The sequence below is a fragment of the Brassica napus genome, chromosome C1, assembly GCF_020379485.1.
Source record: "Brassica napus cultivar Da-Ae chromosome C1, Da-Ae, whole genome shotgun sequence".
In the NCBI taxonomy this organism is placed as follows: domain Eukaryota; kingdom Viridiplantae; phylum Streptophyta; class Magnoliopsida; order Brassicales; family Brassicaceae; genus Brassica; species Brassica napus.
The window spans coordinates 4,899,129-4,915,172 of record NC_063444.1 but is presented as its reverse complement, the minus strand read 5'-3'; the positions used below and the strand labels follow the sequence as shown (position 1 = coordinate 4,915,172).

Genomic DNA, 16,044 nt, shown 5'->3' with positions numbered 1-16,044 from the left:
AATCACTCGTAAACATTCGATGTAAACTCCATGTAATGTTTACGAGGAGTTTACATCGTTTCTTATTATTTTATTATTAATTAGTATATAATAGATTTTAATTTATATTTAATATTCAGAATTTAAAATAATTTAAATTTTAAAACAAAATATGAAATTGGAAAACATATTTTTAAAAAGTCATACAATAATATTAAAATTCATAATACAAACAGAAAAAAAAAACTACATATTGTCGAAGTAGTTGGTGGAGTTGCTCGGCTGTTGACGGGTTGGATCGGACTCTTGGGGATCTCGTGGTGGCATTCCAAGAATGGCTCGTCTCTCACTCAACATTCTCTGCATAACCAGGTTTCTCACGGCTATCACGTCTAGCAAATCCTCAAGAGAGTCTAAACGAACCTGCTGGCTATCCATTTGAGCCTTCTGGCTATCCATTTGAGCCTTCATCTGAGCAGTCTCTTCATCCCGTCTCGAAGTGTATGACGAAGTTGCCCTTGCAACTTCGTTAACAGAGCCTATACCGACTATCCGTCCCTTCTTTTTAGGAGCCACCTATAAAATCAAAACATATATTAATATAGTTAATTATGTTAAAATATTTAAAATAATGTAAACTAAAATTTTAAGTTACCTCTTCGAAGATTCTGTCGACCTCTTGGGTGGACAATGTGACTGGTAATCCATCGGGAGACTCCTGGGTTAGTTGCGTCTCCCGTTCTTCAATCCGACCAGCCACTGTTCGGAAGAGTTTCTCAGATGCAGGATCCACAAAAACTCCGTCGGATGTGGCGTGAGTCATCTTGAATAGGTCAGACAGAGAAGGTAAGACTCCCGTCTTCTCGAACTACAAAAAAAAATTAAATTAAATATTATAAATTATATTAATTGAATATTTTAAAATATATATTTAAAACAAAACTTACAGCTTCTAGACGGACTCCTGCATGAGGTTTTTGTCCGGTTCTGTGAAGCATGGGCAAATGACCATCTTTATCCTTCGTCCTTCGAGAAGCCGAGCACGAATTGGCCTTTCTGATCGAAGAGGGGTGCTCCCAATAGGCGATGAGGCCATCCCACACATCCGTCGTGAGCTCAGTGGGCTTTCCCTCATACCCGTAGATCTCCCACTTGTCCTTCCAATCAGAGACTGTGTTGCAGAGGCGTATCTTTGCCTTTGCAACGAATTCCGCCTTCACCCTCTCGGTGATTTCCAAAGACCAATGCCACTTTTGCTGAAACATAAAAATTTTGAAAAAATTACAATTAATAATAAATATTAAAAATATATATATATATTTAAAAGTGAAAATTTAATTAAATTTAAAAATCTTACCGCAAAACATTTAAACCACGTGATCTTAACGTGATTTGGTGTCTTGCTCCAGTTCGGGTATGCCCCGTCGTAGTAACCCTTAATCGTCGCCGAAACGCTCCGGCTAACACGGTTGTTAGCCCCAAACCTGAAAAAAAACAATTTAACCGTTACAAAATAAAAATTAATTAAATTTTAAAGTAATAAAAATTAATAACTTACCAATAAGTTCCTCGGGGTCTATCGGGGTCTAGAACATCCAAACCCTCCCGTCCAGGCTGGGCAAGCAAATCCTCCACCGTATATCTCGCGAAGGGAGCATATGAAGGCACACGCAAATCCGGATGAACTGCACCTTCTGGGACAGGCTCAGGTGCAGCCGCTGGAGGAGGAGGTGGAGGCATCTGCGGTGGAAGAGGAGGACTCGAAAAAACTCTCTGAGAAGTCTGAGAGTCTGGAACTGCATCGGAAGACGATGGACCGGAAGAAGATGTACCGGAACCATCGCCAAACAACTGGGCATAAGTAGGTGCTGCTGGTTTCCGTCTAGGAGCCATCTAAAAAAAATTTAAATAAATTTAATCAATTATGACGACATAATTAAAAAATTATTCCGTTACCTAACTAATCACCTAAACTATAGGATTCCGTCATCTAACTAATCACCTAAACTAATTATCTAAATAATCACCTAAACTAATTACCTAATTAATTAATAACCTAAACTAACTTTAAAAAAAAAAAAAGGAGGGAAGAGAATGTACCTTAGGGAGAGGAGAGGAGTTTAGGAGGAATGGACGAGGCAGCCTCGTCTCGGCGTCCCAATATATAAAAAATGTTTCGTCGTAAACGCGATGTAACATTACGACGAAGTTACCAGGCCCGCGTTTTTTCATTTACGACGAAGTTACCAGGCCCGCGTTTTTCGATTTACGACGAAATTACGTCGAAACATCGGTTTACGACGAATTTACAAGGCCCACGTTTACGACGAAGTTACCAGGCCCGCGTTTTTCCATTTACGACGAAATTACGTGGAAACATTGGTTTACGACGATTTTACAACGCTTAACCCTAAACACCAAGAATGAAATCCCTAAACCCCAAAGTCACATATCATCTAACATCATATCTCTTCTTCTCTACTACTTTGTGCTCTTTCTCCAACTTAAACTCTAAAACCCTAAAACTCCAAATAATTTTTTTAAAATTAACACAAATACATATTATATAAAACAACATTTGTTACACATACATTAGGATGGTAAAAAAACAATATTTCTTTAAACATACGTTACAATAGAGAAATACAACATCAGAGACATATATTACATCACTCTAAATCGTTTTCGTTCTCATCAATATTACATCACTCTAAATCGTTTTCGTTCTCATCACTATCATTACAATCATCATCGTCGCTTCTCTCGAACTCGTCTTCACGTGCTTCATCTGTCGCATCTTCGGGAATATCTTCATATTGAAAGTTTTGCGGGTCGATCAAAAGGATTTCATCAGTTGGTTGTTCTGGTACCTCAACTTCATTGATAGCGTCTTCTTCTTGCAAGGGCGGTTCTTCTCCAGCGACAATGCGTCCACGAGGTGTAATTTTGATAGCAGCTAACCAGTTTATCCCGGAAGTTCGAAGCCGAGGATAAGGAAGGAAGCTTACTTGCTCGGCTTGTGAAGCTAAAATGAAAGGCTCAAATTTGTTGTATCTTCTCCCAAAATTGACATCCACAACACCAAATTTGTTATACCGAATCCCTCGGTTCACAACAGGATCGAACCATTCACATTTGAAGAGGACGCATTTTAGCTTCAATAACCCCGGAAATTCCACTTCAATAATCTCCTGCAAGATCCCGTAAAAGTCCGTTTCACCTTTCACACATATTCCGTAGTTACTCGTTGCCCGATGTCTCCCATACTCGTATGTGTGAAAGGTAAATCCTCGTGTGAAATACATAGGTGATGTGGTGACCTTTGCAACTGGACCTTGAACCAATTCGTGAAACCATACGGGATAATAAGGATCGTCATAATCAACCTGCCAAAAGCAGTTATTCTTAATTAATATTGAAGTATCAAAACACTTACTTAATTAATCAATGTATGAGATATATTACGTACCTGTGATTTTAACCACTTGACAAAGTGCTTATCTTTACGTGTGTCCACATCAGTTGCAGATATTCCTGGTATTGCTTCTTCAACTTGAGATACAAACATGCTGCAAATTAAACAAATAATCAAGTCATACATAATTAACTGCAATTCATATAATTAACATTCACAAAAATATTTACCTTTCAAAGTAACGGGTCACTGCATCCTCGCAGTTGAGCAGAATATAAGTGTGGGCACTATGTTTATCCTCTTCACATGACCACCATACTTCTTTCGTTTTACCACCAAACCGTGCAATTTCGCAGAAAATGTCAGGAACACCATCAATTGGATATGATGTCGGTACTCCACCATCATCATATCTTCTAGGAACTCTTTTCCTCGTACGAACAGTTGGAGCAAAGTAGTATGATGTGAAGTTAGATGTTTCGGCTGTCAAACTTCCCGCAACTATTGAACCTTCCACCTTTGCAAGATTTCTTGCTTTCCCCTTCAAATGTTTCATCTGTCGCTCATACGGATACATCCATCCGTTGTGAACAGGTCCACGAAGCAATGCTTCATACGGTAGGTGGACAACTAGATGCTCCATGACGTCAAAAAATGAAGGAGGAAATATCTTCTCCAGGTTGCACAATATGATCGGAATGTTATGATGAAGTTGTTCGATGACTTCTTCCTTGAACGTACGTGTGCTGAGATCTCTGAAAAAAGCGCCGATGGCTGTATATTGCAAAAGTAATCAAATTAATAACATTTCATAACATATGTATATATATTAACGTTTTATAATTACCTGCAAGTGCTTCATGGACATTTGCTGGAAGGAGCTCGGCAAAAGCAAATGGAAGTAGTCGTTGCATAAACACATGACAATCATGACTCTTCATTCCGGAGAACTTTTGACCTCGTTCAACACATCTTGACAGATTTGAAACATAACCATCAGGAAACTTAACTTCTGATGCAACCCAGTCAAACAAGGTTGTTTTGGCTTCTGATGACAACCGGAAGATGGGAACAGGAACGTTTCCATTGCTCTTGATATGTAACTCACTTCTTGAGCAAATATCAGGTAAGTCCATCCTTGACTTTTTGTTATCTTTTGTCTTCCCAGGGACGTTAAGTAATGTATTCATGATGTTCTCAAAAAAGTTCTTCTCAATATGCATGACATCCAGATTGTGGCGTAAGAGAAGATCCTTCCAATAGGGTAGCTCCCAAAATATACTCTTCTTATGCCAATTGTGAGACACACCATATCCATCAGGCATATTTCCAGGAACATGCCAATTTCCTCCAACTTTAACTGTTTCCTGAGCTCCGTAATAATCAATGTCTGCTTCGATCTGCTGGCCGGTGAGATATGGAGGAGGACCGTCTCTGACAATTTTTTTGTGCCGAAACAATGTCTTATTTCTTCTGTACGGATGGGCAAGTGGAAGAAAGCGACGATGACAGTCAAACCAACAACTCTTCCTACCATTCTTCAGTTGAAAAGCATCTGTCGATCCAAGACAATATGGACAAGATAATCTTCCATGTGTTGTCCAGCCAGACAACATCCCATAAGCAGGGAAATCACTTATCGTCCACAGCAGAACTGCTCGCATCGTAAAATTGTTTTTCAAGGAACAATCGTACGTCCTCACCCCTTCTGACCACAATTGCTTTAGCTCTTCTATCAACGGTTGAAGAAAAACATCAAGAGACCGTTTTGGATGCTTCGGCCCAGGGATTAATATGGTCAAAAATAGAAATTCTTGTTCCATGCACATATCCGGCGGTAAATTGTACGGCGTAAGAATGACTGGCCACAAAGAATATTGTCTACCAGACATTCCAAATGGACTAAATCCATCGGTGCATAACCCAAGATAGACATTCCGAATATTTGTAGCAAAATCTGCGTGTACCTTGTTGAAATGTTTCCACGCTCTTGCGTCTGATGGATGTGCAACCTCACCATCTCTCTGGACATGTTCCGCATGCCACCTCATCGATGCAGCAGTCCTCTCAGATTGATATAATCTTTTCAATCTGTCTGTAATTGGTAGGTACCACATCCTTTGGTACGGTACCCTATTCCTCCCACGGCCTTGCGGTTTGAATCGTGGTTTTTTGCAGAATCGACACTCTTCTAACTTGTCATCTTCTTTCCAGTAGATCATGCAGTTGTCGATGCAAACATAAATCATCTCCGAAGGCAACCCAAGACTATAAACCAATTTCTGAATCTCATAATAAGATTCAGCAGACACGTTGTCTTCTGGCAAATACTCTTTAAACAACTCCGCCCATGCATCCATGCAATTCTCAGGTAAATTATGATCCGTTTTAATATTCATCATCCTAGCTGCTAGAGACAATTTAGAGAGACCTTCTCTACAACCAGTGTAGATTGGTTGATTTGCAGCATCTAGCATTTCATAAAACCTTTTTGCATCCAAATTAGGTTCTTCTACATTTCCAGTGTAGATCATGAGCAAATGGTAGATCATGATCTTGATGATAATTATATTCATTATGCAAATGATTCGGTTCTTCACTATGATGACCATCCTCAAAATTATTATTACTACTACTAGCTTCATTTCCCCCATAACCCTCTCCATGTTGATACCAAATGTAGTACTGTGGTGTAAATCCTCTGTTTACTAAATGCTTCCATACAGTTTCACTACGTGCAAATTTTGAATTCTTGCATTTCCGACAGGGGCAGAACATCTTACCGCTTTCCTGTGTGATCGGTGTACAGCCCGCCTGGTGCATGAATGTCTCTAGCCCGCTCAGAAATGCGTTCGTCACCCTCCCGTCGGAATCTTTGTGCAAATACATCCAACTCCGTAACTCGTAAATACTACCGCCACCGGCCATTTTTTTCTTAGATTTTTTTTTGAAATCTTTTTTTTTCTGATTTTTTTTCGGATTTTTTTTCTCCCGTTTGTGTGTTGTGAGGAAGAGAGTTGTGGGAAATGACATATATATAGAGAAATTTTCGAGTTGGATAGTTGAAATATAACAATGATTTTACAAGGAATATTTTACATGGATTTTACATGGTTTTAACATATTATTTACAACGACTTTACGACGAAATTAGGTAAGTTAAAGCACATTGAATACACGTTTTCACCTAAATATAACGGTAACATGCTTCGTTGTAATGTCGATGTAATGATTACGACGTATTTCTCATTCCACGTACATTCGTCGTAAACTTACATGGAGTTTACGACGAAATCAGTTCGTCGTAAATTTACATGGCGTTTACGACGAAAGTTAGATTCCTCGTAATTTCGTTGTAAAGACCATGTAAATTTACGACGAAATATTTTCGGCGTAAATGTTCGTTGTTATGGGTACGTTTTCTTGTAGTGTTTCACTTTTACTCCAATTTTAAAAAAAAATAGAGTTTTACCTTGGAGATGCTCTTGGTTTTTCGTGTTACATCTTTTGACATACATTGTTTTGTATATCTCATAGCTAATTATATTCCAATTACAGTATATCTCATAACTAAATTTACCCGTTGAATTAATTTTCTTGAATGTTTTTCCTTCTAGCTTCTATTTCATTAATACTTGTAGTGTAGAAAAGTATAGAAAAAGGTTTAATCTAATATTTAGTATTTTTTAGAGTAAAATATACTAACATTTATATTTTAATAATTATTTTTTTTATAAAACATGGGTCCGACTGGTGACCATTCTGGAAACAAGAGGAACGAATAGGAAAAAAACATAGATGAATAAAATTATAGAAATAGAAAAAAATTGTTGTTTCATCCCATATTTAACAAAAGGGTCTAACTGGTGACCTAAAGAATGAAAAGGAATAATGCATTCCTTACTATTTATAATTTTTTTTACCATTAAAGAATAATTTCTCTTTTTCATTCATTCTCATTCCTTCTATTTTAAAGAAATACAGAACAAATTTGTTCATCACTACAATTGACAAGGAATAATTTTTCTTTTTATTCTTCTAATTTTATTCATCTGCATTTTTTCCCTACTTATTTTTAATGTTTCTATAATAGTCACCAGTTAGATCCAAAGAATAATTTTGTTCTTTATTTTTCTACAAAAATAAAAATTGTATGGAATGAGAAGAAAAAAGTATTCTTTATGAATAGTAATTCTTTTTAGGAATGTTAAGTAATACATTATTCCTCGTCGTTCCTTGTTCACTATTCATACCATAGAGTTTATATCCCTTGTGACCGTTGGTCACCATTCATACATTCATACCATAGAGTTTTTTATATCCCTTAGAGTTAATTGACATGCTTATGATACCGTAATGGAATTTCTTGTTGGGCCATACTTGGCTAGAAATAAGTTCGTAGGGCTAAGAACTTAAGTGTAATTTCTAATGCTCTGAAATTACAAAAGTACGAACTCTTGGGTGTAACACAATTCACATGCTGATCGTATTTTTTTCCATGAAACAAATCAAACACGGAACACCTTTCTTTGGCTTATAATCCATTTCCAAACAAATATGGAATCGTTTACACAAATCAAGCAAATCAATCTTATTTATTTTAAAATGAGGATAAGAATTTTAAGATAATTTTTATTTATAAAAGTGGGACACATCATTGATTTGATTAGCAATCAACCGTTATAAATGTATAATGTTTATAAATTAGTAAAAAAAAAACAAAAGCTGCATGTTTGTTGTAACGCCTAAACAAGGTTTATGAAATAGTAAAAAAAAAAAACAAGAATGGTGTGTGGTAACGCCTTTTGGTAAAAGATACACGAATAAAACAACATTGCATGTCCTAACGCCATTAATAAATAAATGGGCCCATGTAAACTAAATAAAGTACTGCTAAGTTATAATAAAACAAAACAATACAAACACACCATTGACTCATTGAGACTGCTGTGAATAAATGATAAGAAAACATAAACACATTCAGAGTGGAGATTAGTCCATAAACCAATGCAAAAACAGTGGCAAAATCGAAAATAAATGTGAAAACCAAGGTGGATAATAATAACAAGTCGTATTCTTTATTTCTGTGTTCCACTCTTTTTATCTTCCAAAAATATATATTTATTTTTTCTGTCATCTTCTTCACTTCATCTCTCCTACTCAAACAAATATTTTGACCGTTGTTGTTTTCTGCAACGTCTCTCTCCTTCTTCACGCTCCACAGCTTCTTCTTCTGTAACACCTGAAAGGTTTTGTCTTCTCTCTCTCTCTATCTCCCTTCCAAAAAAAAAACTTTTTATCTATTTTTTATCTTTTTGATTTGGGTCCCTCAGTGAAGGAAAAGGGTAAAGAAAATGTGTAAAAGAGATTTAGATTTTGTACTCATTTTCTTTACACTTATTTCTTTCACCTACAAAAGCTCATGATTCAGAAAATAATTTAAGACTTCTTTCTTGATTTCTTTGTTGGCATTTTTATTAAATGTTGTGTCTGACAAATTGACAATGAATAAATCTCCATGGAAAGTTCACCAAATGAGAGTAGTTTCAACTCTGTATATAACTTACAAAATCACAGCTTAAAGACAAAACAAGATACTAGAAACGTTTTGTCACTTTAATTAATGTTATGTTGCTTTTGTTAGCTGTTTCAAGCGTAAGAATCTGACAGTCTTGTTCTTAGTTGTGCAGTTTTCCAACAACACTTTATATACAAGTCTTGAGCTTTGGAATTGAAGCTAAATATTGCAAACAGAAATAGAGAGAGATGGGATGTTCTAATTCAAAGTTAGGTGAGGATGAAGCTGTTCAGATCTGCAGAGACAGGAAACGTTTCATCAAAGAAGCAGTGGAACACAGGACAAGCTTTGCTTCTGCCCACATTGCCTATATCCACTCTCTAAGAAAGGTTTCAGATGCTCTCCGCGAATACATAGAAGGAGACGAGCCACACGAATTTCCACTGGACACATTTGTTACTCCAGTGAAGAGAATGACCAGCTCAGACGGTTTTATAGAGTTATCTCAGAGCAAGGTCGAATCAAAACTAGAAGTCAGTTACCTGATGGCTAGTGGAACCAGACCGGTTCAGGTTGAAGAAAAGCCTCCTAGATCACCAGAGACTTACCACGTTGAGACTTATGGAGCAGATAGTTTCTTGGGGATGAACATGAACATGAACTCGCCTGCAGCACACAATAACAGTTCTAGCATACCACCTCCTTCACCACAGAACTCTCAATGGGACTTCTTTTGGAACCCATTCTCTTCACTGGACTATTACGGATACAACTATGATAACCGGAGAGGTATGGAGGATGAGGTGAGGAGAGTTCGTGAGGAAGAAGGGATCCCTGATCTTGAAGAAGATGAATCATCTCCAAGGTTTCAAGATCATCATAACATCATGAAAGCTACAGAAGACTGTAAAACGGATCAAGAAGGCAATGTTAGTGAGGTCGAAACTCAAGAACAAGAACAAGGAAACAATGTGGTTACAAGAGGTGATGCAAAAGGAGAAGAGACACAAGGCTTCACTGTGTACTTGACTCGTAGGCCGACAAGCATGGGAGAAGTTATCAAAGATCTTGAAGATCAGTTTGAGATCATATGTAGTGCTGCTAATGAAGTTTCAGGTTTACTTGAAGCTGGTCGAGCTCAGTACATATCTTCTAATAGTGAACTCAGCGGTAAGATTTTATAGCATCTTCTTTCTTTTCTGATTATATACAAACAATATTTGAAAAATCGTTAGGCGTTTTATAGAGAATTACTGTTTAGACGGGCGCCTAGACTGAGTTTTTAGAAAATCGGTTTGAAAAATCATTTCGTTTAGACTGAATTTTTAGAACATTGTATACAAAAAGTGGATGTTGTTCTGAATCTTTCCTCTATTGCAGCCATGAAAATGCTGAATCCAGTATCTTTGTTCTCATCAAGATCTTCTTCCTCATCATCAAGATTCTTGATCACCTCTGAAAGCAGCAGCAGTGAGTTTTCAGAAGAGTCTTGTATGCTGTCTGGTAGCCATCAATCAACATTGGACCGTCTATACGCGTGGGAGAAGAAACTCTATGATGAAGTTAAGGTGATAAACTGCAAACCCTTCACACTCTCGCTATCTGTTGTTGACTGACTTGGATGCTGTGACAGTCTGGAGAACGTGTAAGGATTGCATATGAGAAGAAATGTTCAGCCCTAAGGAACCATGATGTGAAAGGAGACAACTCTTCTTCAGTTGACAAAACAAGAGCTACAATGAGAGACTTGCACACTCAGATGATGGTCTCAATACACTCAATAGAGTCTATCTCAGAAAGGATTGAGACTCTTAGAGACCAAGAACTGCTTCCTCAGCTTCTTGAGCTTCTTCAAGGGTATGACAAAAAAAACCATCTTTCTTGTGGCTCACGTAAACACATAGTAATTAATTTAACACTGATTCTATACAGATTAGCTGGGATGTGGAAAGTGATGGCAGAGTGTCACCAGATACAGACGCGAACGTTGGACGAAGCCAAGCGATTATTTGCTGCAACCATGCTCAAGAAGAGACAACAGAGTTCATTACCGGAGGTCAACACTCAGAGACTAGCTAGGTCTGCTTTAAACCTAGTGGCTCAGCTAAGAAACTGGAGAGTTTGCTTCCAAGCATGGATCACTTCCCAGAGATCATACGTTTTGTCTTTAACCGGTTGGTTACTCAGATGTTTCAGATGCGACCCTGATCCGGAGAAAGTGAGACTAACAACTTGTCCTCACCGGATCTATGAAGTGTGCATTGGATGGTCAAGGCTGCTCAACGGGTTGAACGAGAAGCCTGTGGTGGATAAACTCGATTTCTTTGCATGTGGGATGGGTTCGATCTTTGCTAGGCAGCTTAGGGAAGAAGATCAGTCTCAGGGGAGAGATGGTTCGAGGAGCATGGAGCTTGTTGAAGCTGACAAGGTGGAGGAAGAGGAGGAGAGGATGATGAATGCTGAAAAACTGGCTGAGATTGCAGTTAAGGTACTCTGCCATGGGATGTGTGTTGCAGTGAGCTCACTTGCTGAGTTTGCAATCAGCTCGGCTGATGAACACTCCAAGCTCGTTAACCATCCAGAGGAGGCCACGTCAGAGCAGCAGCATCAGGAGCAAACTGGGATGTAAACTGTTCTGTTCTCAATGTCTTATTTATTCATTTATTTGTTTTTTTTTTCCTTTATGTTAAGGTAGAAGTTTAGTATCTTAGGTTAGTTGCTATCAAAAGATGGTGTAGATGGATGGATAGGGTTAGTATCCATGTCGTCACTATCTCTCTTGATCGTCTTCTCTTATTGGTCAACTATATTGCAATCATTTTTATTCGCTCTGTGTAGTTGATAAAGTGTATACTATATGGTTTTGATGTAGACAAAACCAGTTTTAAATTTAAACTAGTATAGGCCATTACTAACTATTCACCAGCTGAGATATACTGAAGGGAGAAGTTATGACTCCGTTAAACACTGAGGTAGCTATCACCGCATTGATCGTTTCCGTGGTGTGCACGTTATCCCAAAACATGTATTTGGTTCGGTCAGGACAAACCGTACAGCAACTCCTATCACCAACCTTAACCCCTACAAAATTTCAAAACAAAATGAATAATTATTAATTACAAGTGAACTTAACTCTAGAAAGAGAGGCAAAATCTTCAGCATTTCAAGAGAAGAGGTCAACATAAGTGAACTTAACTCTAGAAAGTTGGTTGTTTAAGTCTGAGACTAGGGTTTTGAGTTTATTGTTGAAGATATCAGCGGCTTGATTCACCTCTTCTGCGCATTCAACGCCACCACCGAGGCTAGCAACAATCCGTGGCGTGCAACCAATCTTGCATATTCCAAACAAAGCCACGTACGTTCCTTGCTCCTAGTTGGAACAATTGCTAAGACACATATGTAAAGTTATAAACAACAGACTAATTTATAGTTGGTTCCGCGTATTTAGGAGCATATATTCTAAGATTTAGTAAAAACATAATGCCATTTACAACTTTATCCAAAATAATTTGTAACTGTAAACTCTTTTGGGATCAACTTGTAAACATAAACTTCTTTTGTAACTAACATGGTGTACTCCTAATCTTGAGTAGCAGCAATCAGATATGTTCTTCAGATGAATCCAAACTAGAAGTGTATAAATTTTTAACCAAAAAAAGAAATCAGTTAAATTAGCTTGGGTTAATTTTCTATCTTGATTTTGATTTTCTATTTTTTTTTGCCAAAACTACTGAATTGCAGCTAAACAGCAGAAAGAAGTCTTTGGACATCATTGTTTCAAGTTCTTGTCAACTTACATGTGGATCTCTTGTGGATATTGTAGAACCTAAAATCTACACAAAGTATTTGATAGTGATCGGGGTATGATCTAGGAAAGACAAATGATGTAGGCAACAATATCTTTAGAACACAACGATGTTAAATAGTTTCCAGTAGATGAAAATGAACTTTATTGATGAATAAGATCAAATACAATGGATTGAACTAGATCGAGTGATACAAACGAGATCGGTAAAGAAAGAATCTAAAAGGGGGAAGACAACAAGATCGGTGTAAGTGTATAGTTCTCTCTAGAGTTTTCAACGTCTCCTCTTCTGTTTCCATTCCTCTTCCTTTATAGTAAGCCGACTTCGAGACCTCTGTGGTAGCTCCGCGATCTCAGCTTCTTGTTGCACGATCTCCGCGACCTCGGCGACTCCTTCTCGGGCTCGTATCCTTGCTACGGGCTCCGGGCCTTTAAGGCCCATGCCTTTGATCGCAGCCCATTATGGTATTGACCAAAATTGGGTCCAACATTTGTCCCCCAGCCTCTTTTGATTTGATCGAAAAGGAAAAGGGGTGGTTGTCTTTTGACTCGGGTCTTCTCGTTTGATAACCGATATCGCTCGGATTCGGCTTTAATGATCGTTTTCGAAAGAATCCGTTCGTTTGCGCGTTTTTTTATTGTTATTATTTTAATCGGTAACGGCTACTTTAGTCGTCGCTAGGGCATAGGCTAAGTCATAATTGCTTTTATCGATAGCGATGATAGAGCCGTTAAGGTGGCTTATATATACGTGGAGGATCTTCTTTTTACCTCACCTCTGCTTCTTCTTTCTCGTCTCTTTCTCCTTTGCTCTGAATTTTTCTGTTCTTTGAGCTTAAGATGTGTTCGTCTTTCAATTTCCCTCATCCGACTACTAAAGCCGATGATCTCAAGAACCTTTATAATATGTATGGGGTTGACCGTTCTGTCGTCCTCGACTTGGTCGGCACGCATGAGACTTCCGAAACCGTGAGAGAAGGCTACTACGGAGCCTATCTTTCCTTCTTTAATTCCTACGGTCTTACCTTCCCGATCCCGGAGCCAATACTCGAGGTCCTGGCGGAGCTAGGGTTATCGCTTACCCAGCTTCTCCCGAATTTTCTTAGACATCTTGTCGCCTTCTTGGTTAAGGCTAGGGAGGAGGGTCTTGCTTTTGGTCTTAGCGAGTTTCGTCAGCTCGTTCTGGTGAAGCGGAATAAGCAGAACCCTGGTACTTTCCTCGTGTCCCCGCGCCCAGGTCGCCACGTCATCGAGGACATCCCTTATTGCGACGAGAAGTGGCGCGAACAATTTTTTGTTTTCAAGATGGATCGAGCGTCTATGGGTGACTTCGACTTCTCCCAGCCTCCCCGGCGTTGGGCCGAGAATATCGGTTAGCTTTCTTTGGCTAATGTGTTGATGATTTCTTTGTTTGGGGAGTCGAAGACTAAAATTTTCGTTTATTTTCGTTTGATTTAGTTTCTTCTGAAAGCTCTTCAATGTCAGATGAGATCCGCGATCTGATGAGGGTCCTTCGGAGAGGTCGTTCGAACTGGTCTACTTTTGATCGAACTCGGATTCAAACTGCCTTCGCCTTGTCGGCGGGGACCGGCAGAGCTCCTTTGGTCGAGGAGTCTGAAGATGAGGCCGAACACTCCCAGGAGGTCATAGCGACTCCTTCTGTTCATACCCAGTCTTCAGATCGGCTAACTAGGCAGCTTGTGAGGAGATCGTCGTTTCGAACTTCTAAGTTTGCATCGAGGGGCCGAGCTTCCGAAAAATCTCCCTTGATCTCGATTCATGATTCAGACGACGAAGATGTTTCAGGAGAGACTCGACCTCCTATCTCGTTGAGTCCTGGCTCAGAAGACTAGACCGTGACGGCGACTCGTAAGCGACGTCGGTCATCGGAAGGTGCCTTGCCCGGTCTGTCTCGTCCTAGGTTTGTTTCTGAGGGAGATGGTTCTTCGTTTGCGGCCCAAAGCGAATTAATTTCCCTCGCTGGTCGCACGAGGTCCGCGGGTTGTCGTCTCCCATCTCTCGCTTCCTCAGTCGAGAGGGACGCCTACGCCAAGGTTGTTGTGGCGAGCTCTAAGGTTCGTCTCTCGCCTTCATTCTATTGAAAAGCTGTTTTGTGGTATTTCCTCATTTCCATTTCTTCTCAGGTGATGAAAGATTTTAAAGAATATGTTGTGACGAAGGAGGATCATGTCGTGGCTTCTCGGAACGACAAGGAAATCGAGAGTATTGGTTTTGAGATCAAGAGGCTTTCGAAGGAGCTCGAAGCCACCAAGCGAGAAGGGAAGACGGATGCCGAAAAGATCGAAGCTTTGACTGAAGACTGGAGGAGAGTTCATCTGGAGAATGAGACTCTCACGTCCCATATGGTTGCTCAAAGGGCAAGAGTTGCGGCGCTCGAGGTCGAGAGAGATCGGGACATTCGCCGCGCTTCTCGTATTGTTCGTCGCGATATCGCGGTAAAGTATCGGGAAGTTCTTGAGTTTTTGAATGATAGGCGGGCAAGCAAGAAGAAAGAAGTGTCTGCTGAGATCCGGCTACAAGAAATGACCGCCAACATCGATCTCCTGAACGAGCTCAAGGATGGGGTCCTGACTGTGGATACGGAGCTTGCACGATTAAAGGGAATGGAAGGAGACTGCGAGGATCTTGTCGCCCTAGCCGCCGTGCCGGATTGGTCGATCTCCGAGCTCGATCTTCCTCAAGTCTCAGATGATTCGGTGGATTAAGTTGGGGGTCGTCTGTCCCCGATGATTACGTTTCTAGTTAGTTTTTTTTTGTTTAATATCTTTTTATTTTTGACGATCTTTGATCTTGATATCTTGGATATCTTTTAATGGATAAGCTTAATATTTCAGAATATCCATGTTTCCTTAGCTTTTAAGATTCTTTTTGTTCGGGTTGTTGAGATATGGCGAGGTTCCGATCCCTATAAAGCTTTGGCTTTGATCTAGGATTCGTCATAGTATCTCATTTAGTTTCGTTTTTGCTCGCTAAAGGAATATGACTTCGAGAAGATCGAACTCTCGCAATTCCGATAGGGTACGAACTCGAACTGGTAATGCCAATGCGGAACATATTCGATCCGGAGATGTGAGTGATGCTCTCACAGAAGTTCTTCGTGAGGAGACCCAACTTCCGCGGCCTTCAACCCAAGGGGCCAAAGACCCCGAGGGTGAAAAATATGTTGCTCGCGTTAAGTCGAGTAGCCCAACGGGTTCGGACGGGCGTGATCGTCCTCCGAAGAAGGCTAAAATGAATGGTTTGGATCATCGACTTGGTGTCTCGGGCGAAGCGTCTGTTGTTAAGCCATTCCACTGGCAGTTCTCG

At 39.6% G+C, this 16,044-nt stretch overlaps 1 protein-coding gene across 2 annotated transcripts; it reads left to right on the top strand.

Annotated features, from left to right (window-relative positions):
- Positions 1 to 8,216: 8,216 nt before the first annotated feature.
- Positions 8,217 to 11,740, top strand: LOC106390662 (protein ALTERED PHOSPHATE STARVATION RESPONSE 1-like). 2 transcript variants are annotated; one of them, XM_048745333.1, is made up of 5 exons: positions 8,217 to 8,643; positions 9,085 to 10,082; positions 10,293 to 10,480; positions 10,546 to 10,769; positions 10,845 to 11,740. In XM_048745333.1, exons 2-5 carry the CDS (start codon positions 9,161 to 9,163, stop codon positions 11,539 to 11,541), a joined length of 2,031 nt encoding a protein of 676 aa, XP_048601290.1. In that variant the 5' UTR covers positions 8,217 to 8,643; positions 9,085 to 9,160; the 3' UTR covers positions 11,542 to 11,740. The 2 variants fall into 2 exon arrangements, with proteins under 2 accessions (XP_048601290.1, XP_022558215.2); XM_022702494.2 differs by lacking the exon at positions 8,217 to 8,643 and having other exon boundaries at positions 8,757 to 10,082.
- Positions 11,741 to 16,044: the final 4,304 nt, after the last annotated feature.